The 13556-nt window shown below is 43.8% G+C and overlaps 4 protein-coding genes across 4 annotated transcripts; 1 reads left to right on the top strand and 3 right to left on the bottom strand.

Moving 5' to 3' along the window:
* Positions 1-140: 140 nt before the first annotated feature.
* BYT42DRAFT_499411 (tRNA synthetases class I (M)-domain-containing protein) lies at positions 141-1895 on the bottom strand (the record flags this gene model as incomplete). Its single annotated transcript, XM_051564638.1, has 7 exons — positions 141-658; positions 730-941; positions 1000-1255; positions 1325-1436; positions 1498-1629; positions 1697-1783; positions 1851-1895. 7 exons carry the CDS (start codon positions 1893-1895, stop codon positions 141-143), a joined length of 1362 nt encoding a protein of 453 aa, XP_051421670.1.
* A 540-nt stretch (positions 1896-2435) lies between these two features.
* BYT42DRAFT_576254 (uncharacterized protein) lies at positions 2436-4683 on the top strand. Its single transcript, XM_051569035.1, has 2 exons — positions 2436-4513; positions 4609-4683. Exon 1 carries the CDS (start codon positions 2549-2551, stop codon positions 4373-4375), a length of 1827 nt encoding a protein of 608 aa, XP_051421669.1. The 5' UTR covers positions 2436-2548; the 3' UTR covers positions 4376-4513; positions 4609-4683.
* A 4910-nt stretch (positions 4684-9593) lies between these two features.
* On the bottom strand, positions 9594-10887 carry BYT42DRAFT_615574 (uncharacterized protein; the record flags this gene model as incomplete). Its single annotated transcript, XM_051571973.1, has 4 exons — positions 9594-9726; positions 9794-9912; positions 10316-10518; positions 10575-10887. 4 exons carry the CDS (start codon positions 10885-10887, stop codon positions 9594-9596), a joined length of 768 nt encoding a protein of 255 aa, XP_051421668.1.
* A 612-nt stretch (positions 10888-11499) lies between these two features.
* On the bottom strand, positions 11500-12233 carry BYT42DRAFT_576249 (uncharacterized protein). The gene has a single exon (XM_051569034.1). The coding sequence runs from the start codon at positions 11898-11900 to the stop codon at positions 11553-11555; it is 348 nt and encodes a 115-aa protein (XP_051421667.1). The 5' UTR covers positions 11901-12233; the 3' UTR covers positions 11500-11552.
* Between the last annotated feature and the right edge of the window lie 1323 nt (positions 12234-13556).

Raw genomic sequence — 13556 nt, 5'->3', positions numbered from 1 at the left:
GGAAAGGGTGCATCATGTACATTTTTTTCGGTCAAACTTTAAGCGCAAATATTGCCCAGTGCACGAAGCCTCATAGAGGATGCTCATTGAAAGAGAAATCGTTTATCAAACAAAAGTCTAAGTACATAGTCTACAGTATATTACAAGCGAGGGAATAAGACGCCGGAATCGATGCCTAAAGGTCTACGATCGCCGGACAATTGAGCATCGGCTAATGTACGCTTGTCCTGAGCAACACCGAGACGCGTCAACAAATGATTCATCTTAGTTGGCATGACAGGTTGCAGAAGAATGCCAGCGATACGGCAAGATTCCATGGCATAATGAAGCACGGTGTCTAATCTGGCTTTCTGTGAAGGGTCCTTCACAAGGTTCCATGGTTCATTATCGGTGAAGTGTCTGTTCGCTTCGGCTAGCATATCAAAGACAGCGGAAAAGCCTTTGTTAAACTCACGATTCTCAAAAGCTTCATCAAACGTCGGCAGTAATTGAGACAACGCCTGGTGCAGCGTGACATCGCGTTCGTCTAGTTCACCAGCAAGACCAGGAACAACACCCTCAGGATTCAACGATGAAGATGAACTTCGATTCAATAAATTACCCAATTGTCCAGCCAAATCCTTTTTGTATCGCTTTTTGATCATGTCTTCGGAATAATCTGCAAGAAAATCAGCCGTGTTAAAGGATATAGAGCCACTTTCTTTTCATATCCACGGACAAAAATATTACCTCCGTCATCGGCCAACCCTCCATCACGTACAAGGTAATAACGAACAGGATCCACCCCGTATTTATCCAGAATTTCAAATGGATCTGCTACGTTGCCCCGGCTCTTTGACATTTTCTGTTTACCCATGGTCCAATGGGCGTGCGCTAAAATTTGTGTTGGCAAAGGTAGGCCGGCCGCCATAAGAAAAGCAGGCCAGTAAATAGCATGGAATCTGTCCCATAGGATCTGTGAGTAAACGCGGGCCGACATATCTTGGAAAAAGCACATACCTTACGATGTCTTTGCCCACAACATGCACTTTGGCCGGCCATGCTTCCTTTTCTGCTGAATCCTCGATCCAGGGATACCCAGTGGCTGTGAGGTAATTGGTGAGCGCATCAAGCCAAACGTAAATCGTGTGTTCCGAATCATTGGGTACTTGGATTCCCCAATCAAGTCGTGATCGTAGACGAGATATCGAAAGATCGGCAAGTCCAGCTTGAATCCATGACACTACCTCGTTGCGACGGTTACTGGGAACAATAGCTACAGCAAACACATGTCTATTGATCAATATTATCATCCTTTGGATCGCCACGATAGTATTGACACTACCTTTTGGATTATTCTCAATCCATTGCAAAAGTTTGTTTTGGAAAGCAGAGAGTTTGAACTTGTAATTTTCCTCTGTTGTCCATTCAACGCGTTGCCCGGATTCGATAGCAACCTACGGTATGGCTCATCGTTCGCTTAACTTTTCCCTCGCATCCCTTGTTATCATCACTTACCATCACTTTTTCGCCAGTTACTTCATCGAACCGTTCTTCCACTTGATTACTTGCGTAAAACGCTTCGTCTGATACTGCATACCAACCCTCGTGTTTCCCTTTGTATATGTATCCGTTTTTCAACAATTCGTTCTAACGGCAACGTTGCACAAGGTTAAACGATCTCTTCTAAACCAGACTTTGGTCATGAAATATTTACCCATAGAGCAGCCACTGCTTCCTTATGTCGAGGTTCCGTGGTTCGCATAAACGTTGTGTAGCCGATATCAGCTCTGTCACAGAGGCTCTATTGGCGTGGTGACATGAGTAACACAAAGCATCAAGCGATGGATCCCGGTGCACATGAACTTTACCTTGAAACTCTGCGATACTTTATCGCAAAAGTCAAGGGGTGCCATTTTATTTTTCGCCGCTGCTTGTTGGATCTGAGCAAACCGTTAATGTCAATGTGGGTCAAAGAGGTTTCCTTCCGTACCTTGAGGCCGTGCTCATCAGTTCCCGTGCATAATAGCGATCGGTAACCCTTCAGCGCATAATAGCGCTTTAACGTATCGGCCAATACAGTAGAGTATAAATGGCCAATGTGAGGCACTTTTTTCGGAATGTCAGTTTCGGTCGTACACATCCGGAGTAGCGGCTGGCTTACCCGCATTCACGTAATAGATTGGTGTTGTAATGTAAGCTGCTGTATGCTTACGAGCCACAATTATCGGTCGAAAGACAAATGGAAGGGCTTTTGTCCTCCCGCAAAGTAGACGCATCAGTAAAGGATCAGGCGAAAGAAGTACGTGCCTGGAAGCGGTTGGGCAAGACGTTGTTTATTTTTGGCAGATACACACTGAACGGTATTTTGAATCTCCGCCAAAAAGAAGGGGGTGGGAAATCCATGCTGGGTGATGGACCCGATGGTTGACTGTGACCCCCTTCTTTCAGGTACTTTATATCTCTGTTTTCCTATGTTATATTTCATCCCTTGCCGTTTTTCGCTTTCTCACTTTTTTATTCATTCTTTTTTCTCAGCACTGCTCCACGTTTTCATACTTGTAAATCGATGGCAAAGGAAGACTTACCACTCATCCCTTTATCGCCCCTCATCCAGTCCTCCATGGTGTGTGCCGCTCACCTGGCACAAGCATCCAAAGCCATGCTGGAGTCGGAAACCTCACGCGATCTGTCCGTTCGCTTGTTGGAACAATGCCAGAAGAAGCGGCAAGAACTGGACCAGATGACACGGCAGATGCAATCAATTCAGACGGCTCTTGCTCTTCATTTCGATGCGCCGACACTGGCCAAACAAATTGCAATCATTGATAGCCAGTTATTTGCCTGCGTCAAGCCAGTACTTGGGACTACCATTATTACTACGCCGATTCAACGCATGATTGACTTTCACCAATATTTAATACACAGTTTCGCTCATCAACTCATTTACTTTCACACTCAGAAATGCGTTCTGGCCGCTCATTTTGTCCAAGTCGCTTACATTCTATTGCACTGTTATCGAGACTTCTCTGCTTCAGCCGCTATTATGCATGCATTTATGCTCGAGTCGGTGCAGCGACTGGACGTTTTTGAGCATTGCTCTGACCGTATTCGTCTTTTGTATGACGAATTGACAGCAGTTTTGATCAAGCAGGATGGACGGTACCTTCACACGCTGCGTAATATGTTACAGCACCTTTTATCGTACCACGAGCAAGAGCTGGATAAACCTCAAATAATTGCAATTCCCTATATCCAAGCGCACCTCCGTCTAGTCGATCTGGAGCAAGACACTACCGCGTTGAGTTTGATCGAAGCTTGTCGGCATTCCGTCACCAACGCAAAAGAGTTGGAGCCAATTACCGTTGAAGGCATAGAATATCCTATTGCGCCCGCTAGTCATCTGCAGGAACTACAGCCAGGTGATCTGTTGGCCCACCATTGGCTGATATCTCGAGTATATCTCACAGCGGAACAACTGATGATGGAAAGCCTCGAAATTTTGCCAGCTTCGTCGTCCAAAGCTCCAAGCGAGGTAGCCATTCCTGATGATAACAACCCAATCACCACCAGTCAAGCACTGGACCATGTTATTCCCCAAGATGTTCCAACTGGGAACACCACAGCAACAACGGGTATAGAGGAAAATGGGCAAGATCAAGCAGAGGTGCTTGAGCAGTTGGAGGTGTCACAACAGCCTAAACCATCGGAAGTCTCGGTAGAGCCTGTGATATCAGAAGAGCTGGTGGTATCGAAGCAGCCAGAAATACTAGAAGGATCAGAGGTGTCGGAACAACCGGAGACATTAGACCAGTCGGACATACCAGGACAGGATTCAGGGGCGAAGAAGGTTCCATCAAGCCTCGAAAACAATCCAGAATCCGTTTGTTCAAATATCGACAAAGCGGTTGTCGAGATATCCAGTATTGCCTCGATCGAAAACGTGGCTCAACAGGAAGAACACCCGACAGCTTCAGCACAATCAAATCATGACGAGGAACCAGAAGAGAAAATTATAGAGTCGCAAGAACGAGAGATGACGATGTCATTTGTGGCAGAGGACAATGAAAGTGCAGAAAAAGATAACGAGGAATCCGAAATATGGCATGGTTATCCGACGCCTCAATATACCCAGAATGAAGATGCCGACGACCGTTCAAATGACGAAGACGAAGTTTGGAAAGGTTACCCAACGCCTGTAGATGTCCCTTCGAGCCCTGTTGTCCAGCGATCACCATCGCACGCTTCGGAGGAGTGGAAGGGTTACCACGCAACATCGGAAGAGGCTCAATGGCAAGCTGAAATCAACCTCAAAGTACAGCAGCAAGAATGGCTCGGTTACGCATTAGGTGCTTTAGATGAAGATGAATCTCTCCAACAGCTATCTGTTACATAGTAGAAAATAGTGTAGGGTGCCTAAAATTCCGCCAAAGGGAATTCAAAAGTGGCTAAATTCTGTACAGTTTAATTGAAAAATCTGGGTAAAAATTTTACAAATCAAAATTTTTTTAGAGACAAGGTAATGTTGTTTTAACTAAATAAGAGAGCAAACCAAAGGACAAAGACATACAAAAAAGAAGATGGATGCATTAGACAAGCCACACTTACTCTTCTTTTGTTTTCACTTACAAAAAAAAACTGTTTTCACCGCATTGCGGAGCCGCCACCGCACAGCGCCAAGGCATGGGCTTTGTTCGAGTTTTTAAACTATAGAAGCACACACAACAAGTAAGTGATTCGGCATAACATTCAAAAAGTAAGTAAGGCACTTGAGCACAAATACATTACCTTTCAAAAAAGTTTCTTTGTTGACCACGAAAAAAAAAAAAAAAAAAAAAAAAAAAAAGATAAGGTTTTCGGTGCGCAAGCTATTTGTGGAGGTTCAGTCGTTGATATCACAGCGGTGGTCATCCTGACTATACGTACAGTGCAGTTGGGTTTGAGCAAATGTTGATGAAAATGAGCAATAAAAAAATGTATGGCGCGATGATGTGCGATAAAGAGAAAAAAGTAATGGGTGGAAGATGCGTCGTCTTTTATAGACATGGAAAAAGAGGCGATCCCTCGTACTGTAGCTAAAACATTTATTGTCCAATAATGAAGCAGGAAAAAAGACGCCATGTGTCTTTTCTCATCGCTTCACGTCATATTATCCTTTGATAAGAGAGTGGGGCCTCATCGCATGAAATAGCTGCATGAAGTAGGTCTCAGATAATGTTAGAGCGAGATCTTTATTCTCAAGTGTTCTTATGTTGGCTGTTTCGGATACACAGGTCAAAAAAATTATGATAAGATGCCCCACACTCCCCGCCAATAAAGGACCAAGTCATGATTTTTGCTTCCTTTCAATTTATTTTATTATTGTTTCTTCATTTCCCGAGAGAAAAATGAACTGAAAGATGAAAAAGACATTAGGGAAGTCAACAAATTTGTCGGGATTACAAAAATCTTTGCCAGGGCACTGTATGGAGAATCTGGGCTGATGTGATTCTCCTTCTGTGGAAATTGTGGCGAGAAATAGAGAATTCACACTGTGTGTGCTGTGTTTGCACCCTCTTCTTCCTCTTCTGTTTCTTTTCATGATGATAACATTATCATGAGTAATCTTTCTATTTTTTTTTTTTTTTTGGGGGGGGGGCTATCATGTTTCAGTGAAGTTTGGAACAGTTCAAGGCAAACAAATAGTGGTTCAACAAGTTATTCACGACAAATCACAAGTCAACTTTTGCGTGATACTTTCTGATGGTCGCTCCATTTTTGTTTAGTGCATTACGTATGGTAAGTTCTTTGCTCGACATGTTCTTGAGAATCGGCGACATAATGAAAAAGGGCGCAATTTCTGAAAGTCTGGCATGGCAGCTTTTTGAGACGACGCGTGACTGAATATGGAAACTGTCACTGCACTAATTCAACGCTCGGCAGTTCCGAGGTTCTGCCCAAATCTACGTTTCATGGTGATTAGAGCAATAGATTGGTAAGAGACAAGATCGGAATTATCCTTTTTTGCGAATGTCAATGGCCCGTGCATGGATGGCGGTGAACATAAACATGTCACTTCACGGTGGTACAGTTGCGGCACTCGAAGCAAAAAAGATCGGATGAATCAAGCACGAATATTTACCACTATAGACGCTCAATTTGATATGATTATCAAAGTGGATTTACTATTTACCGTGAAAATTACGTTGACACAGATCGAATATTACCGATTCCTCCAAACCTGGTTTTTCTGGTGTTTTGGGGATTAGGTACTGCATAGCAGAATTGTAACTCCGCAGATCGACCACTGCGTGCAGTAGCCTGCTTATTGTTTAATCGAAGCTATGCCCATAATCTATTTATTTACTGTATATTAAAATGTTTGGGAGTTATGCACGTTAAATCATGTGCACTGTCTCTGATTAGTTAAAAAGCAAAAACAATACATTTGATTGGGCACAGTCTAACCAAATGTTTGATTTGATGATGTACATGTTCAATCACATGGATTACTGCCAATTGGTTGAAATCGAGTGTGTATGTGTGTCCCCTTCGTTTTTGAACAAAAGAGAAAGGAAGATTGTCTTTGGCTTTCTTCTACTTTTCATATATCCGATAAAGTTGGTTTTTTTTTTTTTTATAGTTCAACTGCCATTTATGATGAATATAATTTGTGCAAGTTGCCATCAAGCAGGTCATGCTCGCTCTACTGATTTCCGTCAAGTTCTTCCAGTGATCCCCAAAGCAACCAGGCCCCAAATTGTTGAACAGTATCTAAACAGAGCCTCTTTCTGGCCATCTGTAAGGGTTCTTCGATTAGCGACAAACATGCGTGTAGTACGAACTCGCTTAATCAGTGGTGCGGATGCTAACATATTGGATCAATTCGCCTCTTATCTTTTGCGCATTGGTAGTGGAACGGAACCGTACACAAATGGGAACTTGGTGTTACTTCCACCCGTGATCCTGGTGCCCTCTAATGTCGAAGATCTGATATATGCAGTATATGGCCATTCTTTATCAGAAATGCCTCGAGAGAATTCTTACTAAGCCGTGCCATCTTGGCTCCAAAAACGGCATGTGGCCTTTCTCAATGAGAAGCTGTTGAACAGTTTCCCTGGAGATGTCTGCGAATACAAAAGTGCTGACAGCATGGACACAGAGGAAATTCAACTGGAGCACACTAATTGAAATTTTGAACTCTATAAATTCAGCCAACCTGCCACCGCATTCCCTTAAACTTAAAATTGGCTGCCCAATCATGCTTACTTAGAAACATAGATCAAGCAAATGGTTTATGCAATGGCACACGTTTAATATGCCGATCTTTCCATCTGCATGTTATCGAAACAGAAATTGCCAATGGAATCAACATTGGAAAACATGTACTGCTATCGCGCATAGCAATTATCAATGATTCTGATGAAAAAGCAATTCCATTTAAACGAGTGCATTTTCCTGTACGTCTTGCCTTAGCAATGAATATAAACAAAGCCCCAAGGCCAGACCTTTGACTCCACTGGCTTATTTTTACCGGAACCGGTATTTTCCCATGGCCAACTCTATGTTGCCATGTCCAGAGTTGGAACCCCGAGCTCCATCAAAGCCATGGTCTCTCATGCGTCCCAAGATATTGACAACGACATTTATACAAGTAATATTGTGTATACTGAAGTTTTGTGATCTTCAAGATCACACGCGCAACTAGTCAGAATCTCAATTCTTTTGGTTGGTACCTTTTTTTTTGTTCATCTTTGTTGATGCAGTATAGCGTCGTAGATATGGGACATCGTCAGCTCGAATAATTATTTTGATGTTAGAAGCACCACCATTATTCTCTATGTATTGGGCCATTGTCTTGAAAAAATGGACGAAAGGATTGGTTTCATGCAGTAGTTGTTGAAGTACTTCCAAGGTGTCTCGCGCGAGATGGCTTGCAATTGCATGTCGATTTGATATTTCGTTGTCAGTATCATGGACGTATATTTGTGCAAATGCAGGTCGTTGGCCATTAGCAGGAAGTAGCGATCCCATCAAGTGGTAAACACTCCCATAAATACGGAAGCAGTAAGCGCCCCGTCTGCCATTCATTACACTTTCGTCTAAATTTACACCAAGAGAAGTAAAACTGAGAGCACTACAATAATCACATGATCTACACCAAGTTATCAGGGCCTGTTAAACCTTTTTTTTTTTTATCTTTCAACCATGCCTCGCTGCCCACTTTCACAATAATAGGCGAAACAATCAGCAGCAGGATGCCGTTTGCGCCATTTATGGTCAAACAGAGCATCGTCGTCTTTCGAATAAAAATGTGAGTAGAGCTCTTTTTGAAGAAAAGTGGTTGATGATACGACCGGCGTTCTTCTGTAGCATCATTCAACTTGTTTTCTTTTGTCAGTTATACGTATATGTCCTTTCATTCTCTTTCAATTTTCAATGAATCGAATAATACATAAGCAGACGTGCTTCGATCTATGAATTCATTCATGGAAAATCATATATTTTGGTCTTCAATTTTATCTTTTTCTTTTCTCTCTCTTGATAAACCCTCACTATCATTGTATCAAGATCCCATCCGTATCCATCATCCAGACCATTCTTATCCCGTGTATCTAACTTGGTTAAATCGACCACCATCCTCAAAAAGGTAAGCATCGAGTTGTCCACCATCAATTTTGCTGCGGCAAAACAGACTTACCTCTCTTTTTCTTCCATCCTTCTTTTAGCTTCCGGTTATCTCCGTTTTCTTTTCGCCTGACAAGTTCTGGATACTACAAGTTTATTTCTCGCCATCCATCCATCCATCTGGCGAAACCGGATGACGTCAAAGGCCATCGTTGGTGGTGTGGCTCTCTTTTTAATCAGAAAAACGCTTACGTGTCCTCTTCATGTTCCTCTCCTTTGGATTGCTTCTCATCATATGGTATTCGAGATGTCTTCCCGATTATTGTATTTTTAGTTTATAGTTTGTATTTTGTTATTTTATATTTCATGTACATATCTTTTTTTCCCACAGGGTTTTTTATGAGGTTTTTACTGACGCAACCATTGTTTTTTTTATCATCATGTACTTTATTTGTTTTTCTTTCTTTTCATTCGGGGGACTCTCGATATCTGGAATCCAACTCGAAATTACCGTCACTTCTGGCCACGTCAATATTTTTTGCCTGCTCAAGCTGACACCACCAATCCATCGCTTAAGTGTCCCTGGAAGCAATTTTATTTTCCGCATCGAAGAAGAAGCTTACCTGGCGGCCCGTATTCATCGTTTTTTTTTCCGGTACACCATTTGGTTCAAAGGCAAGTCCAATTTCTTTTCCTTTGCTATGATGTAATGAACGTATACTAATTCAAATTCTTTCAATGTCATATAATCCAAGTCATGTCAAGCGATCAATGGCTATCGAAAACTCAAATAACAAAGGTAAAATATCTTGACGAAAATGTGAATCAATCAGAGCTTACTAACTCATTTTTTTAAATACCCAACATACCCACACATCTTTCTAGATCTATCATAGCCTGGGCGGGATGGAACTGAGGGGGGGAACCAGTGCTGCCCTGCGCGTGTTCAGAAACAAATCACGTTGCAACGTGTGCCATAAGGTTGTCATTAATATACGGAAGTTCCGTCAAGAGTTCTCGCCCAGGTTATGCCGTGTATGCGTTAGGCTTTTTGTCTGACGAAAGTCGCTCAATGTAAGAGGGCGGCCTCCGGTGGCAGGCGGCATCCATTGCACAGCGGGTGTACGGCTTGTTAGTCGTCTAAAAAGATAAACACACCTATTCCCATAGCAATATACATCTATTACCACTGATCCCTTCAACGTACGCTGATGGATGGGTGCCAAGGCATAGGAAAAACCGCAACTCGGCCCGATGCGCCTCTACAAAGCTGCTTCGAATTTTTGCGGATTCGTCTTGGAAAAGCGGTTTCGGATGGATCAAAATCTGGGAAAAAGTAATGGATGTCGTGTCTTGAGACAGGATCAAGTGGATCGGGCACATGGACCGCTTCCATCTTGTTCGATGCCTTTTGAACTTGAAATCATGAAAATGTCCGCTTGGACTTCTTTATGCATTATCCTTCATCTCATTTTTTGGAAGACGTGTGAAACTTGTCATAAGGAGAAACATTCTTGTATCTTCCCAATTGTTGCCGGGATACTCATAAATTGATTTTACGCGTCTATACAAATGCGGCACGTCTCTCTACACCCAAATCTCGCAAAGCTCGTATTTTTGATTTTTCATTCGATGGCTGCCTTTCAACCTTGTCATGACTTGCGAAAAAGAAAAATCATATAAAACGAGGTCAAAATCCGTTTTTTTTTTCCCTTTTCCTCATCTTTACAGATTTTAAAATGCCGAACCGCAAGTTCCTGCAGAACACCTCTTTCGCTGCTCGCCGCGCTTTGAACGCCAAAGTTTCTTCCCGTGCTCCTGTGGCCTCTGTGCCTTCTTTGCCCGCTGCCGTTGCGCGATCTGCCAACGTGCCCTCTTCTTCTTCTGCTGCGGCCTCAGTGTCTGTCTTTTCTTCGGCCCCAGTGCCTGGTTCTGCTTCGGCCCCAGTGCCTTTGTCCCCTTTGTCCTCTGTGCCTTTTCGTTCGTACCTGCTCCTTCTGTTCCTTCGCGGTCATTCACCTTTTCGTTCTGTCGTGCCTCTTCTTCGGCCTCAGTGCCTTGCTCTTCTCCGGCCATAATGTCTTGCTTTTCTTCGGCCTTTGTGCCTCGTTCTTCTTTGGCTGCTGCGCCTTCTTCCCCTTTGACCGCTGTGACTCCTTCCCCTTTGGCCTCCGTGCCTGTTTCTTCTTCTTCTTCTGTTTGCGCCTGCCTGTGGCTCCCGTCCAGGTTGTCTATGACGATCCCATGGACTGAGGTACCCGCCCAGGTAGAGAGCGCAATCCATGTGGCTCCCGAACCCATGGATTGGGAGTACACCCATCTCCTGGAGCCCATGGACTGGGAATGGTGCCGTTAGTTGGCTCACTGCGCTAGCGGTTAACTGGGAACCTAGTCACTTTCACGTATCCCAGCACTTAAATGATGCGCCGCGCTTTTCCTCTTTTTATATTTATATATTCATGTATTTTTTTTTATATTTGTAATTTTTCTCTAGGCTTTTTTTTTCTCTGTTGTCTCTTGCTGTTTTTCTCCCCCTTTTTTTTCCTTTGCTTGTTTGTCTTTTTTTCCCCTGTTTCTGTTGTCTCTCTCTCTTGCTCCTTTCTGGCTGAGGTTGTCTTTTCAGTGGTGTACTTTCTTTGCCTCGTGTGGTCGTGTCTGGTGGTTGCCTTTGCGTTTCCTTCTGGTGCTTTTCTGTCTGCGCTGTTGTTCACAGCTTGCCTTGTGATCTTTGCTTTGTGGCCTCGTTCGCGGTCCTTTGGTGGTACGTTTCGTTTGCTGGTCGCCGGTTCTTCTTTGGTTCTTGGTCTTGGTTCGCGGCCTTGCTTTTGGTCTTCCTTTCTGGCCCTCGTTTTTTGGTCCGCTTGTCTGACCAGCTTGGTCATCCTTCCGGTTTCGGTGTTCCTTTCCGGCCCGCGTCCTTCGGACTTTTTTGCTGGTGTTTCTGGCCTTTCCTCTGGCCAGTTTGGTCATCCTTCCGCTTTCGGCGGCTTGCGGTTTTGGTGTTTGTTCCTGGCCCGCGTCCTTTGAGCTCTTTCGCTGGTGCTTTTGGCCATCCCTGGCCTATCGTTTGGCCACCTCGCCGGAGCTCGTTCTGGTCTTTCGCCTGGCCAGTTTTGGTCACCTGCCCGCTTTTGGCGTTCGTTTCTGGACCTCGTCCTGGGATGTCTTGTCAATGATTCTGGCCCTTCTCCGGTCAAACTTCTTTTTGGTCTCTCGCCTGGCACTTTTGGCCATCCATTCGGCTTCCCGTGGCCTTCGCTGTGGCCTTTTCTGGTGCTCTTAGTCACTGCCTTTGCGACCGATTTTGTGACCATGGATTCGCCAACAAAAAAAAAAAAGAAAAATAAAGGCGAGCTATGGCCACCTCATGAAAAAAAAATCTTCGCACCGGCCACCTTTCCAGCGACCTTTCCTTGTGGCCTTTCCTGGCGGCCACCTTTCCTTTGTGGCTTTTTCGCCCATCCACCTTGGGCCACTTTTCGTTTGTGGCCACCTCTTACGTGGCCATTTCTACCGGCGACCTTTCCTGCGCCCTTCCAGTGGGCCGCTTTTCCGAGCCAAAGAGATTGGTCAGGAAAACGGTGCCAATTTCTTTTGCAACCGATCGTTTGGCCTCCTTTTCCTGAGGCCACTTTTCCTGTGGCCACCGTCCACCGCGACCACTTTTTCTTGAGGCTTCCCTTCGAGACCTGAAGGAAGCCTAAAACCACAAATAAAAAAAAAATCCACGCAATACACATAATAAACAGCTTTCTTATGAAAATTGCCTTCACAGTTCCGTTACAATGTTTTGGGAACATTCTGCTTTTTCGTTTTATTCACTAGTTCATAGATCAATGTTCAGCCGAATCGCCACACGCTATAGTTGCCAATTCTACATACTATCATTTTTGTTAAAAGACCCGACTGATGCTCATAATTATTTCGCTCATCAGCACCGGATAAAACCTCGGGTGTCAATATAACCGATAAGTCATGCCCCAGATTAGTGGGAGTCGCGTGCGTCAATCCGATCAATCCGTCGAAAGAAGATGGATTCACCGTTGACTATTCTTATGAAATGCTGAACGTTCATCGCGATTAATTAGTTGTTGATATTTTTTTTTTTTTTTACCATGGGCGCTGCTTTGGAATTGCCATTAATCTTCAACTTCCCTCATGGCGGAATTGACAGACCGCGCGATTGGAGGCACGAGGTTGTGGCCATTACCGCCGAAATGAGCTGAATTAGTCATTCGCCTTGCCCTTGGAGAACATTGTAAGTGTGAGGTCTACCAGCTCCATTTTACAGACCAAAAATTTTCCTCTATTTTTAATTGCTGCGATCATCCGAAACTGCAATAGGCGAAGCCACTGTCAACCCACAGCAGATCTATTTAGCCAATCGTTTTTTGATATACAAAATTATTTCAATTTCTGCCATACTGACATGTTCCATCATTGAATAGAAAAAAAGTTCAGTGTAACCATTATTGGTACTCTTCTTTCAAGCTTTTGATCGCTTGACGGTTTTTGACACAAGCGACAACTAAACTGTTGGAGATCTTTTTGGATGTTTACTACGCCGATGAACCGCGATAGCTGTCTTATGACTTAATCGAGCACGGGTATTGTACATTGGTCTTTTGAAGCTTGCTATCATCTCATTTCCCCGCAAGTGAGGACTTCCCATCAATCGAATCAACGAGGTCTCAGTGTGCATGAATGGTAGTTTTCCGCCGCCAGCTCCGTTTCAATCCAGTAAATCACAGACGCTTCTCTACGAAAAAAATATATATTCTGAAATTGAATGACTCTAAGTAAAAGCGTGACCTACCATACTGTAACTGTGGTACTATGCTATTTGTAACTTACTGTACCTAGGCGTGAGCATTCGACAAAATTGGTCCTAACTTTGAGTAACCCGCCCATTAGTAATGGCAGCATCCCGCGTTATTCGTCAGAGCCCTATGATAACATGAATACTATTT

The sequence above is a fragment of the Radiomyces spectabilis genome (assembly GCF_025331425.1).
Source record: "Radiomyces spectabilis strain NRRL 2753 chromosome Unknown BYT42scaffold_9, whole genome shotgun sequence".
In the NCBI taxonomy this organism is placed as follows: domain Eukaryota; kingdom Fungi; phylum Mucoromycota; class Mucoromycetes; order Mucorales; family Radiomycetaceae; genus Radiomyces; species Radiomyces spectabilis.
Note: the sequence above shows the minus strand (reverse complement) of the source record. Positions and strands in the feature narration are given on the sequence as shown.

Excerpts from the sequence above, each read along its gene's own strand:
- BYT42DRAFT_576254 (XM_051569035.1), top strand. The coding sequence starts at position 2,549 with ATGGCAAAGGAAGACTTACCACTCATCCCTTTATCGCCCCTCATCCAG.
- BYT42DRAFT_576249 (XM_051569034.1), bottom strand. The coding sequence starts at position 11,900 with ATGGTCACAAAATCGGTCGCAAAGGCAGTGACTAAGAGCACCAGAAAA.